The sequence below is a fragment of the Lampris incognitus genome, chromosome 9, assembly GCF_029633865.1.
Source record: "Lampris incognitus isolate fLamInc1 chromosome 9, fLamInc1.hap2, whole genome shotgun sequence".
Taxonomy (NCBI): Eukaryota; Metazoa; Chordata; class Actinopteri; order Lampriformes; family Lampridae; genus Lampris; species Lampris incognitus.
In genome coordinates, this window is record NC_079219.1 from 50,307,600 (window position 1) to 50,321,772 (window position 14,173).

Sequence of the window (14,173 nt, forward strand, 5' to 3'; positions counted from 1 at the left end):
AAGGACAGTACCCAGACACACACCGGGCCAAGGCCAGTACCCAGACACACACCGGGCCAAGGACAGTACCCAGACACACACCGGGCCAAGGACAGTACCCAGACACACACCGGGTCACAGACAGTACTCAGACACACCCCGGGCCAAGGACAGTACCCAGACACACACCAGGCCAAGGACAGTACCCAGACACACACCGGGCCAAGGCCAGTACTCATACACACCCCGGGCCAAGGACAGTACCCAGACACACACCGGGCCAAGGACAGTACCCAGACACACACCGGGCCAAGGACAGTACCCAGACACACACCGGGCCAAGGACAGTACCCAGACACACACCGGGCCAAGGCCAGTACCCAGACACACACCGGGCCAAGGCCAGTACCCAGACACACACCGGGCCAAGGACAGTACCCAGACACACACCGGGTCACAGACAGTACTCAGACACACCCCGGGCCAAGGACAGTACCCAGACACACACCAGGCCAAGGACAGTACCCAGACACACACCGGGCCAAGGCCAGTACTCAGACACACCCCGGGCCAAGGACAGTACCCAGACACACACCGGGCCAAGGCCAGTACCCAGACACACACCGGGCCAAGGACAGTACCCAGACACACACCGGGTCACAGACAGTACTCAGACACACCCCGGGCCAAGGACAGTACCCAGACACACACCGGGCCAAGGACAGTACCCAGACACACACCAGGCCAAGGCCAGTACCCAGACACACACCGGGCCAAGGCCAGTACTCAGACACACCCCGGGCCAAGGACAGTACCCAGACACACACCGGGCCAAGGACAGTACCCAGACACACACCGGGCCAAGGACAGTACCCAGACACACACCGGGCCAAGGACAGTACCCAGACACACACCGGGCCAAGGACAGTACCCAGACACACACCGGGCCAAGGCCAGTACCCAGACAAACACCGGGCCACAGACACCTGTATGGAAAGAGTTGAGTGGTTGATTTAGTATTCATTTGTATAACTGTTTACGTGTGGGAAGATAATAGTTTTGAGTGAGGACAACTAAATAAACGGTTACACATTCTCTTAACTGGGCTAAATCACAAGTCAATATTAAGTCGTAGGGATGTTAGTCTTGTCCTCAGTTTCCGTCTGTTTGAGGGCCGCGGCATTAAACCGGCATACCTCAGCAGTGGGATGGCCTTTTCCGTGCTGCTACGTCTGCGAGACAACCTTTTCTACTTTGTAGGTTGCAGGGGCATGCAGCAGAGTGAACTGATATGAGGGATTAACAACCCCCCCGTCCTCCTCCTCCTCCTCCCCCTCCTCCTGCCCCGTGTCAGCAAAATCTCCTAATCTGCAGTTTCTGGAATAATGTCCGTTGCGTAACCCCTTACCTTAGTCGTCCATGTATTATGCAATGGATTTGGGTATTGCACGCTCTGTGTGTGTGTGTGTGTGTGTGTGTGTGTGTGTGTGTGTGTGTGTGTGTGTGTGTGTGTGTGTGTGTGTGTGTGATTCCTTAGTGAGAATAGCAGACATAGATGGTGAGAGGTCCTGAATCAGTTCTGTCTGCGTTTGTGTTGTGTTGGCCTCCTTTTTTTCCGACTCTGACCATCCAGCTGTTTCCTTCGCTCCCTCTTTCGCGGTCTCTCTTTTCCTTCCCTCTGAACTTGCTGACGGTCAGCTGCTCCCTTGCTCCCCCGTGTTTACTCTCGCAGTCGTCTCACCCCCTCAAGTACTGCTTTACACCGTCTCCTTTTCCTGTAGCTTACTGTAAAGCTGCTGTGCATGGTAGATTTTCCTCCATCTCTGTCTGTCTGTCTGTCTCTCTCTCTCTCTGTCTGTGTGTGTGTCTCTCTCTCTCTCATTATATTTCCGCTGTCTTGCAGCCACAGAGCATCAGCACTTTCCTGTCTCAGTGCGTCCCTTTTACATCTCTTCTACCATTTGTCTGATGGCCTATGTTCCTTTGTGGCGGTGTAATGTGTCTCCTCTGTCTGTCTGTCTGTCTGTCTGTCTGTCTGTCTGTCTTTCTGGCTCCTCTGTCTGTCTCCTCTGTCTCCTCTGTCTGTCTGTCCGTCTGTCTTCCAGGTTCTGCCTCCCTCATCCTCTGAGCTGTCCAGTGTGCCAGCCATCTCAAACACCTTTGTTCATGTTTCAGCTCGGACTGTCTTGCCCCTGTATCTGTCTGTCTCTCTTTTGCCTGTCTGCCTCTGCCAGTCTTACTCTGTGTCCTGTTCTGTCCAAGTTCTAACCCAAGCTGATGTGATTGAACTGTTTTCAGACTTGGATCAAACGGTATTTTGTTGTAAATACCCCTGGTGTCTGTTTTCACCTCTGGACAGGACAAATTGCGTTGTCACAACAGTTTAGACGGACAGTTAAAGGAAAACTCCGGCGCTTTTCAATCTAAGCACTATTTTCTTATTGTAAGGGGTCAAACTGAGCAATGGGTACCAGAATCTTTTAAATTGATTCAGTATTGCGCAAGCTAGCGCCAGCTGACTGCCGCGCACTAAGCTGCGGCGTAATCCTCCACCAAATGAGATCAAATAGAAGAGCTCCTTTTTTGGCCCTAGCAGGCCAGGATGTGGCGAAGCGAGTCTGCAGCCCTGTGCGGACTGGGGTAGTTCTTACATGATGTCTGGGATAGACTGAATAACACAGGATGTCTCTCTTTTCATATACCCATAGGGATGGTAAGGGAATCCCTGTAGTTTCCCCGCAGTATTACCGAGGTAGGAGTGGCGAGTCTCCGCAAGTGTGGGTCATGCACAGTCATGGGACGACTCGCGCATAAAGATGACCACAGATGTCGAGGAAAAAAAGGCTAAAGCTCGTCTTGATTTTTCTCCCCAATTGTACTCGGCCAATTTCCCCACTCTGAGCCGTCCCGGTCGCTGCTCCACCCCCCTCTGCCGAGCTGGGGAGGGCTGCAGACTACCACATGCCTCCTCCCATACATGTTGCCAGCTGCTTCTTTTCACCTGACAGTGAGGAGTTTCACCAGGGGGACGTAGCGCATTAGAGGATCACGCTATTCACCCCAGTTCCCCCTCCCCCCCCGAACAGCCGCCCCGACCGACCAGAGGAGGCGCTAGGGCAACAACCAGGACACATACCCACATCCGGCTTCCCACCCACAGACACGGCCAATTGTGTCAGAGGTAACGCGGGGATTCGAACTGGCGATCCCCGTGTTGGTAGACAATGGAATAGACAGCTACGCTACCCGAACGCCAGAAGAGACAATTTTAATTTCTGTTTGGCTCAAACCCAAATCCAACACTAATTACAAAATTGTGTTCATAACCATAAAACCCCCACCCAAATGGGGCTGCAGCATCCAGTTGTACCTGTATTTTAGGAGAATTCAAATTGATAGTATAAAGAAATGGGCCTACAGTATCCAATAGTGGTGAAAACATATTCACGACTAGTAATGTCCACATAGATTATGTAGGCTGCACTACAGATGGCAATAAGTTTCTCAGCGTTCCCTTGAGTTTGATGAAAAACAGAAGGTCATTTGCTCCGTAATTTTCGCTGCGGAGATGCATGAAAAACATAGATAGTATTGCGAACTCGGACAGGATTAAAATCCCTGGGTATGTCTGTGTTACACAAAAAAACAAACCCTGACCTCCCACTGAGAAACTGTTTCTGTCCAAATGGGGCCCAAGAGCCTTAGCCACGATACCAGTCATGTAGTCCTGACTTGACCAATCCATTTCCAGCAGAAGCCTCGCTCTGTAATCCTGCGAGGAGCGAGGAGCTGCAGCAAGACAGCAGTGAAAGTGTGAGCACTGGAGACAAGTACAAAAAAAGAAAACATGAAAAACGTACGTATGTCGCTGCACTGATTGACTGTGTTTGGATTGTCGTTTCATAACTGAAGGCGTCTCCAGGCACTTCTCAAAACAGTCGGAGTCTGTTAGTGCTAAAAAGAGAGAGAGCTCCTTTCCTGAGGAAGGATTTCACTGCAGCTTAGTTGCGCAGCAGTCGGCCGGTGCTAGCTTGCTCAGTACCGAATCAATCTAAATCTGCTACCCATCACTCACTCTGACTCCTAACAACTGCAAAAGTTGGTCTAGGTTAAAAAAAACAGTTTTCCTTTAATCTATTAATTACAGAGGAGGAGATGAAACTGAACAGCTGAACTTCATAGTACTCATTGTTTTGTCCTACGCAGCTCCCTCTGACCCATCTGGTACGCCGAGCTGCTTTAAACAAACACTATGAATTATTGATACCGTTTGCCTCAGGTCTGCTATGTGACTAACTTCTTCTCCTCCCTCCTTTCTTCTCTCTTGTCTTCTCCTCACTGCAGTACTTCAGCTCCTCCCTCCTGCTTCTCCCCTCTCCTGCTTCGGTAGAAATGGCCGTATTATTGAGGAAGGCCACGCTAACCTTTCTCTTTGTCTCTTCTTCATCCTGAATTCCCTCCCTCCTCCTCCTCTTCAACCCACCCCCAACCCCACCTCTCCCTTTTCTCTGCTGCTGTTTCAGCATTTCTGTTTGTGTGCATCTTAATAAATGTCTCACAGAGGGGCTTGCAAGCAGTCGGGTTCCAGGAAGTTGCGAGCGCGCTCGTGTTGTAGCGTGCACGAGGCGTAAAAACTGCTGACGACCGTGCGTCTGACCAGCCGTGTGCTATGTGTTTCCCGCCCCATCCCAACTCATCCCACCCCCAACCCCTGCCCCTCCCTTATCTTATGACTCGAAACAAAACCATCCCCAGAGGGTCAAAGTTGAAAATAGCACAAGATCATTGGTTGAGAGCGCTGCTGAGGCAGAGACATTTGGAGATACAGGTGTGTTACTGTCGGCCGATGAGCAGTGTGTGTCATGGTGATGATGATGATGATGATGGCATATATAGAGTCACGCTTCTATATATGAATTTAGCTTGGTAACTAACAGACAGACTGCCAGGAAATGTAGAATAACATCGCTCACTGCAATCTGTTTATTTCCCCTCTCGGTTTCTCAGGTCAAAAATAGCCCAAAAGTTAGACTGCCTCAAAAAAAGAAAAAGAAAAAAGAACAGAACAAAATGAGGGTAGTGTGATAAACCAAATTCACAACGAAACATACTGAAACGATGAGTGGAAATAAAAAAAAATGCAAGAAAATGGCTATGCCCAATTCCAAAAAAAGAGCATGTAATGAGCGATGGGAGCAAGCACGTAAAACTAAATTTACAGAAGTAACATTTCCAGCTAATATCAAGATAGTTTGCCTGCAATTAGCAAGAAATTGGAAAACACCAGAGCTTTGCCCTTGTATCACCCTTTTTCTCAAGACATGAACACATGACAAAAAGGATGATGGGTACCCACGCCTGGCCCTCTTACTTGAACACTAACACCTTACTAGCAGAATGAGAAAACGACGCTGAATGTTGCTGACTGCGTGTTGTCCATCCTCTCTCTGCTCTAGTCTCTCTGTGCCATGCCGCCTGCGTGGAGGTGGATTCAGACACCGAGGCCGTGGCCAACGAAGGCTTCAAGCTGGGCTGCATCTCCTGTAAGATGAGAGGTGAAGTGCCAGCCACGGCCACAGTCGACTGGTACTTCATGGCCAACGGCGAGTCGGAGTTCACCCATGTGAGTGGTCTACTTGTAGAGATTAGATTCCTTTCAGCTTCAGAATGTGAGTCGTTACAACTATTTCAGTGCCCCCTCTGTAAACAGAGCCAATTCTCAGGAGGTTGAGCAGGTGTGGCCCTGACTTCACAGGACTCCATTGATTGCTAACTAGCTAGCTAATTCGCATTTTGTTAGCATACCAAAACAGACTAGCTGACAGACTGATGATGACAAGTCATTGATTGTCCAATCAAATCACTATTATATTATGTAATTTTTCTGAAACAGTTTAATTGTGATGACAACCAGGAAGAAAGTTTTTCAAGGGGCTTTAGTCATATTTTCACAACAGCAGCAGTTCTAACATTTTGGGTAACTTAACATTCACATTTAAACAGGAGAACATGGTTTTCATGTTTTTCAAAGGAAGGCGCCCAGGAGGGCACCTTCCTTTGGAGGTTTGCCAGGCACGGCCAACTGGGAGGAAACCCCAGGGTAGACCCAGAACTTTCTGGAGGGACTACATGTCTAATCTGGCCTGGGAACGCCTTGGGATCCCCCAGGAGGAGCTGGAGGGCGTTGCTGGGGAGAGGGATGTCCGGAGTACCCTACTTAGCTTGCTGCCACCGCGACCCAACCCCGGAAAAGCGGCTGAAGATGAGATGAGATGAACATGGTTTTCATTGATCTGTATCATCAAACATTGCAGTGTTCATACCAACTAAGACATTTTACATTGATTAAGTGTTTAGAAAAGGTCTGAATGGTATGCACCTTTTTGGCTAAAACTGGGTTAAAATTTGGTTGAAAAATTAGTCTAGTGGACATCTAAATCTGCTTTTCCACAGCAAGGCCAAAAAGTTCTGAGCATGGAAAGAAATGATGGCACTGACATTTCCACTAGTGCACAGTTCGACACGGAATAGCTCCAAACCGTGTTCATTTCTGGATTTTCAGTACCATTTCATCACCGTGGTCAGTGTCGCCAGATGATGCCAGTTGGGAGGATTTAATGTCGTCAGTATTCAACGATAGGTTTTACATTCATGTCACATCCAATGATACCACATCTTACGGTGCCATTATTACATCCTGCTGTCATCCTGCAGCGCGTACTGAACTCACAGCGAGCAGGTGTTTATCTTTTTCGATCAGAAAACAGAACAAGTCAAAAATGTCAAAGACGTTTGAATCAGTTCAACTGGATACATTTGTTGTCAGATACGTTTCATCTCTCAACTAAGTGACATCTTTAGTCTAAATCTTTTAGGCTGAAGATGTCACTTAGTTGAGTGATGAAACGTATCTGACAACAAACGTTGTATCCAGATAGTTTAGTGATGAAACGTATCTGTCAATAAACATTGTATCCAGATGAACTGATTCAACCTCCTTTGATTGTCTTACCTGGATTATTGAGCATGCATCAAGACAAGTCAAAAATGTCTGAATCCATGTCATGGCCAGTGGAGATGTGTTGCAAGTAGGCAGATGCTGTTGCTTGCAGTTATTGTTGCTTTATCTGCGGGACGTCCTAGTCCTGATTTCCGCTTCAAAGTTAATGAAAACACAAACGATGACTGTGCACACAACTCCTTTCTGGCGCGGCATGCAGTGGCTTGATGACAACCTCAGTGCATTGATGGAAAAAAAGGTATAAACCTCACCGTGCCTTGCTTCCATAGCTGCTAAGTAAAACAAAAGCAATTACAAGCATTCTAGCAAGTATTCTAGCACAGTATACAGACTTAAGGAGTGTATCTTAGGCAGTTAAAGTTGTTTGGGCAAAACATGATTATTTCATAGTTAATCAAACAGTTTGGTCTAAAAGTGGGCTACATTTAGCCAGTATATATTCTGAACTACACTACCGTTCAAAAGTTTGGGATCACCCAAACAATTTTGTGTTTTCCATGAAAAGTCACACTTATTCACCACCATATGTTGTGAAATGAATAGAAAATAGAGTCAAGACATTGACAAGGTTAGAAATAATGATTTGTATTTGAAATAAGATTTTTTTTACATCAAACTTTGCTTTCGTCAAAGAATCCTCCATTTGCAGCAATTACAGCATTGCAGACCTTTGGCATTCTAGCTGTTAATTTGTTGAGGTAATCTGGAGAAATTGCACCCCACGCTTCCAGAAGCAGCTCCCACAAGTTGGATTGGTTGGATGGGCACTTCTTTGAGCAGATTGAGTTTCTGGAGCATCACATTTGTGGGGTCAATTAAACGCTCAAAATGGCCAGAAAAAGAGAACTTTCATCTGAAACTCGACAGTCTATTCTTGTTCTTAGAAATGAAGGCTATTCCATGCGAGAAATTGCTAAGAAATTGAAGATTTCCTACACCGGTGTTTACTACTCCCTTCAGAGGACAGCGCAAACAGGCTCTAACCAGAGTAGAAAAAGAAGTGGGAGGCCGCGTTGCACAACTGAGCAAGAAGATAAGTACATTAGAGTCTCTAGTTTGAGAAACAGACGCCTCACAGGTCCCCAACTGGCATCTTCATTAAATAGTACCTGTTAGAGCCTGTTTGTGCTGTCCTCTGAAGGGAGTAGTACACACCGGTGTAGGAAATCTTCAATTTCTTAGCAATTTCTCGCATGGAATAGCCTTCATTTCTAAGAACAAGAATAGACTGTCGAGTTTCAGATGAAAGTTCTCTTTTTCTGGCCATTTTGAGCGTTTAATTGACCCCACAAATGTGATGCTCCAGAAACTCAATCTGCTCAAAGAAGTGCCCATCCAACCAATCCAACTTGTGGGAGCTGCTTCTGGAAGCGTGGGGTGCAATTTCTCCAGATTACCTCAACAAATTAACAGCTAGAATGCCAAAGGTCTGCAATGCTGTAATTGCTGCAAATGGAGGATTCTTTGACGAAAGCAAAGTTTGATGTAAAAAAAATCTTATTTCAAATACAAATCATTATTTCTAACCTTGTCAATGTCTTGACTCTATTTTCTATTCATTTCACAACATATGGTGGTGAATAAGTGTGACTTTTCATGGAAAACACGAAATTGTTTGGGTGATCCCAAACTTTTGAACGGTAGTGTAGATGAGAGCTAATGTGTAGCCACCATTTTGAAATCGGGTCTAGTGCTCAGTGGGTATGGTATCATTCTATGCAGTATCATTCCAGGACTCAGTCATTTAAAAGTTTGTAGTGGTGTAAAACTGAGATTTCTGGACTAGATCTGTGTATTGGCATAGGCAGAGAAGAAAAAGCCCAGAGTCCCATTAAGGTTTTCTTGCCAGCTGGCCAGAAAATTCAATTAAAGTAATCAAGTTCTGCAAGCAAATTAATGAGTATTACATTCAATAAAGTCAATTCTCCGCTTGATATAATAAAGCATGTCAAGTTCAGATAGAGCAATTGACGAATACAGACCACAAAACATAAATTATGACCAAAGGCACCAGGGGCATTGGGTAATGTAGGCTAGAGAAGGCCAAGCCTTCCCTACTACTGGCACGCTACACTGCATACTACTAGGGTTGCCATATGTCTGGCTTTTGGATGAACAGCCCAGTTTTTCAGCTGTATGTCCGGCATCCAGCGTAACATCTGGATGGATGCCTATCCATCCTCCTTTTGATGGTCTTGAATAAAAATCATGCATGCTTGTAAATTCCCTCTCGGAGTGCTACAGCGCGATTTGTTACACTGCGTCTTATGTGAGAGAAGTCTGTGTTTTTATTGGCTAATGGCACGTGTGAGCATTCTGAAAATGCGTATTTACGATCACAGCTATTTTCACCGTCAATATTATTATTTTGCAGGTTATTGGCTGATGTACCTGTTAAATCAATGATCTTGTGTTTCATTGGTTTAATGTGTAAATGCTCGCCAATCACCAAATGTAATGTAGTAACAGTGTTGTTAACGTTGGTACCAGTTGATCATTGAACTTTTCTCGTCCAGTTCACCTAAAGTTAGTCAAGTCAGCCAAAATGCCAAAACGAAAAACTGTTTACAACTCTTGAGTGGAGTAAAGAACACACATTCATAACAAAAAGTGACAAGGATGAATTTAATGCATTTTGCAAGCTTTGCCGAACCGACGATGTGAGCAGCAAAGGAAAGGGAGCTATTGAACGGCATGCTACCAAAGACAAGCACAAGACCAATGTCCATTGTGCTGGTAAATCATCGCTTGCTTAATTTTGTACTCGTTCATCAAATCTGATTACTACTACTTTTGGCTGCTCCCACTAGGGGTCGCCACAGTGGCTCATCCGTTTCCATCTCTTCCTGTCTTCTGCGTCTTCCTCTGTCACACCAGCCTCCTGCATGTCCTCTCTCACCACATCCATATATCTCCTCATTGGTCTTCCTCTTTTCCTCTTCCCTGGCAGCTCCATATTCAGCATCCTTCTCCCAATATACCCAGCATCTCTCCGCCACACATGTCCAAATGCTCTATATCAATCTTGCCTCTCTTGCATTGTCTCCAAAACCGTCCAACCTGAGCTGTCCCTCTAATATACTCATTCCTAATCCTGTCCTTCTTCGTCACTCTCAATGAAAATCTTAGCATCTTCAACTCTGCCACCTCCACCTCCACCTCCACCTCCTGTCTTTTCGTCAGTGCCACTGTCTCCAAACCATATAACATAGCTGGTCTCACCACCATCTTGTAAACCTTCCCTCTAACTCTTGCTGGTACCCTTCTGTCCCAAATCACTCCTGACACTCTTCTCCACCCACTCCACCCTGCCTGCACTCTCTTCTTCACCTCTCTTCTGCACTCCCCGTTACTTTGAATAGTTGGCCCCAAGTATTTAAACTCATATGCCTTCATCACCTCTATTCCTTGTATCCTCACCATTCCACTGTCCTCCCTCTCATTCACACATATGTATTCCATCTTCCTCCTACTGACTTTAATTTCTTTTCTCTCCAGTGCATACCTCCACTTCTTCAGGCTCTCCTCAACCTGCACCCTACTCTTGCTACAGATCACAATGTCATTCGCAAACATCATAGTCCATGGAGACTCCTGCCTGATCTTGTCCGTCAACCTCTCCATCACCATTGCAAACAAGAAAGGGCTCAGAGCTGATCCTTGATGTAATCCCACCTCCACCTTGAACCCATCTGTCATTCCAACAGCACACCTCACCATTGTCACACTTCCCTCATACATATCCTGCACCACTCCTTCATACTTCTCTGCAACTCTTGACTTCCTCATACAATACCACACCTCCTCTCTCGGTACCCTGTCATATGCTTTCTCTAAATCCACAAAGACACAATGTAACTCCTTCTGGCCTTCTCTATACTTCTCAAACAACATTCTCAAAGCAAACATCACATCTGTGGTGCTCTTTCGTGGCATGAAATCATACCGCTGCTCACTACTCATCACCTCTCTTCTTAAGCTAGCTTCTGTTACTCTTTCCCATATCTTCATGCTGTGGCTGATCAACGTTATACCTCTGTAGTTGCTACAGTTCTGCACATCGCCCTTGTTCTTGAAAATCAGTACCAGTATACTTCTTCTCCACTCCTCAGGCATCCTCTCACTTTCCAAGATTGAGTTAAACAATCTAGTTAAAAACTCCACTGTCATCTCTCCTAAACCCCTCCATGCCTCTACAGGTATGTCATCAGGACCAACCGCCTTTCCACTCTTCATCCTCTTCATAGCTGTCCTCACTTCCTCCTTGCTAATCCACAGCACTCCTGATTCACTATCCCCACATCATCCAACCTTCTCTCTCTCTCTCTCTCTCTCTCTCTCTCTCTCTCTCTCTCTCTCTCTCTCTCTCTCTCTCTCTCTCTCTCTCTCATTTTCTTCATTCATCAGCCCCTCAAAGTACTCCTTCCACCTTCTCAACACACTCTCCTTGCTTGTCAACACATTTCCATCTCTATCCTTGATCTCCCTTACTTGCTGCACATCCTTCCCAGCTCGCTCCCTCTGTTTAGCCAATTGGTACAAGTCCTTTTCTCCTTCCTTAGTGTCTGACCTCTCATACAACTCAACATACGCCTTTTCCTTTGCCACCTCTCGCTTTGCTTTATGCTGCGTCTCCTTGTGCTCCTGTCTGCTTTCTTCAAATCAGTCGAATCGAACTGATGACAAAATATCAGTAGCCGATGCAGTTATTAGCTGTGCAGTGTTTGCAGTCAGTGCATACAATTGCTGTTATGAACATAACATTGTCCTCAGTTGGTCAAATATTAGCCTTCCTCATCCTTAGCCCCACCCACCGCCTATGAAGGGCACCATCTACAAACGGAGGCGCTGTCTTGTCCCAGAGTTCAATGGCTGAGATGCATTTATCAAACCAGAGCAGGATTTTGCATTTTTTATGATGGGCTCATTCCCATTCAGTCAGCCACAAGCCACCACACACGGGCTTGCTGAAGGAGTCCACACCCAGTGAAAACAAGGAAGCCATTTAAGCTCTACAGGAAGACTGAGATCCCATTAGCGTTCAGTTTTCATATGGAATCTGCAGCCAGGAAGCAATCAGTCCTGGACTAATGCCAAGTCCATCAAGAAGGACAAGACCCAGAGGTGTGTGCATGTGTTGGGGTAGGGTGGTGACACTTGTTTTCTGATGTTAAAACATGGGAAACACATCGAGTTGGGAGTTCTTGATATGATATTCACACCTACAGCAATTAAACTGAGAGCTGTTGGTTTGACATGTCCTGGTGTGAAATATGTCCACATGGAACAAACAGAATCACAAACTAAAGACTAATGGTCAGATCAGAGGAGGAAAAAAAATATTAGATGAAATCTATGGCTTTGACACCTTAAAATAACCATGGATATTTATAGATCGTGGGAGAGACAGCCATGGACAGGTGACTGGGGGTTAAGAGCACCTTGATCACACTGGAAACTTGACTTCAGCTATTCTCATGCTGCTGGAGCCATGGAAGAGGTCAAAGGTTGCTGGTGAATTTGGAGACAAAAAGTAATTTTGTGATCCTCGGAGAAGTCACATCATCACCAAGGCAAGAGCAAGCAGTCTTGCGTGACCGGGGGAAAAACGTGTAGTTTGGCTTCAGAACTGTTTGATTACTTAACTTTGGATTTTGTTACACTGACTCTTAAACACGGATAGAATATTTGAGTCCCAAGAGAAGAAAAGAATAGCTCACAAATTAGAGAGACTGTGCAAATATGTGCCATCAGGGATGGCTGGTATACATGGGCTAACAGGGCTGCGCCTTCCCTATCTTTTACAATAAAGACAAGAAAATTATTGTTTAAAAAACCTTAGAACAGATTGTTTTATGTTTCGGTGGAGCCAAGACTAGCAACAGCACCAACTATCCACAAGAGAAACACCGTGACAGGATGTATCTAAATGGGCTTGTTTTTTACAGCCCAAACACAGTAGCGTCACCTTCCATTCATCTTCGTGGTGAGTGAGTGACAGGCATCGTGGTACGCCCCCTTGATTTGCTGATCATTTGGACTACATTCATTCAGACCTCAGGCCGCTGACTTCTGACCAATGACAGCAGACGTACAGAGTGACGGTACGTAGAGTGAGGTGCTACTTATGGGGGGGGGGGTTAGCATGAACGAGGTGGATCATTTACTTTATCATCCATTTTCTTCAATGTCTTTGGAGGAAAAATTGGAAGTGAAGAGACGGGGGACACGTCGTCCAAACGATGTTCAAACAACACAACTGGACAAACGACAAAATCACAAGTTTGTATTACTTGGTTTCGACAAAGGGACTGGCTAACGGCAAGTGTGGAAGAATTCACTTTTCTGTTCCCCCATGCTAGCTTTTTGGAGGAGACACGGCGAATGCCCCTTTTCCACAACATGATACCGGCCCAACTCATCTCAACTCGACTCGCAGAGGGTCGTTTTCCATTACCATAACAGTACCCCCTCAGTGTAGCTGGTCTGCACTGATTTTGGTACCTGCTCCAGTTTTTTTGGAACCTAACACTTGACAAAGGTGGTACCAGAACAGTGGTAACGGTTACCAAAATGCCGGTACTTTCCAGTAATGGAAAACAAAAAAGTCGAGTCGATTTGAGCCGGTACCATGTAGTGGAAAAGGGGCATTAGACCCAACAAGGAATTGTGGATTTGAAATATTTATCCAACAAAACTGGGGAACGTGTGTGTGTGTGTGTGTGTGTGTGTGTGTGTGCATGAGAGAAAGAGAAAGACAGTTTTTTGGCATCAGGCCATTCTTGTGGTCACTGCTCTATATAGTGTTGTTGTAGAGCACTCGTTATATAACAAGGTGTATAGTGTGTCGTTGCTGTAACTTGGTATCTGGGATGTGATGCTGCCGTTGCTGCAGCGTGAACTATTGGTGGGGATAATGCATCTGTTAGCCCACCCACCCAATATCACCACCAGCCGTCACTTCCTCATTGAACGGCACACGACTACAAACAAGCCAAGACAACACAAGACAAGACCAACGCCCACTGTGCCGGCAAATCATCCCTCGCTCCATTTTGTACTCAGTCATCAGGTCTGACTGATGACAAAACATCCGCTGCAGAGGCAGTTATTAGCTGTGCGTTATTGTTTGCGGTCAGTGCATACAATTCCTACAATGAACATAATAATGTT

General features: G+C 46.0%; 1 protein-coding gene across 1 annotated transcript in view; it reads left to right on the forward strand.

The window, feature by feature from the left end:
- Positions 1-14,173, forward strand: part of scn1ba (sodium channel, voltage-gated, type I, beta a) — a 43,408-nt gene that overhangs the window by 19,225 nt on the left and 10,010 nt on the right. Inside the window, exon 4 of the mRNA XM_056287005.1 lies at positions 5,436-5,602. Within this exon, the coding sequence (XP_056142980.1) occupies positions 5,436-5,602 (167 nt within the window). The remainder of the gene's footprint in view (positions 1-5,435; positions 5,603-14,173) is intronic.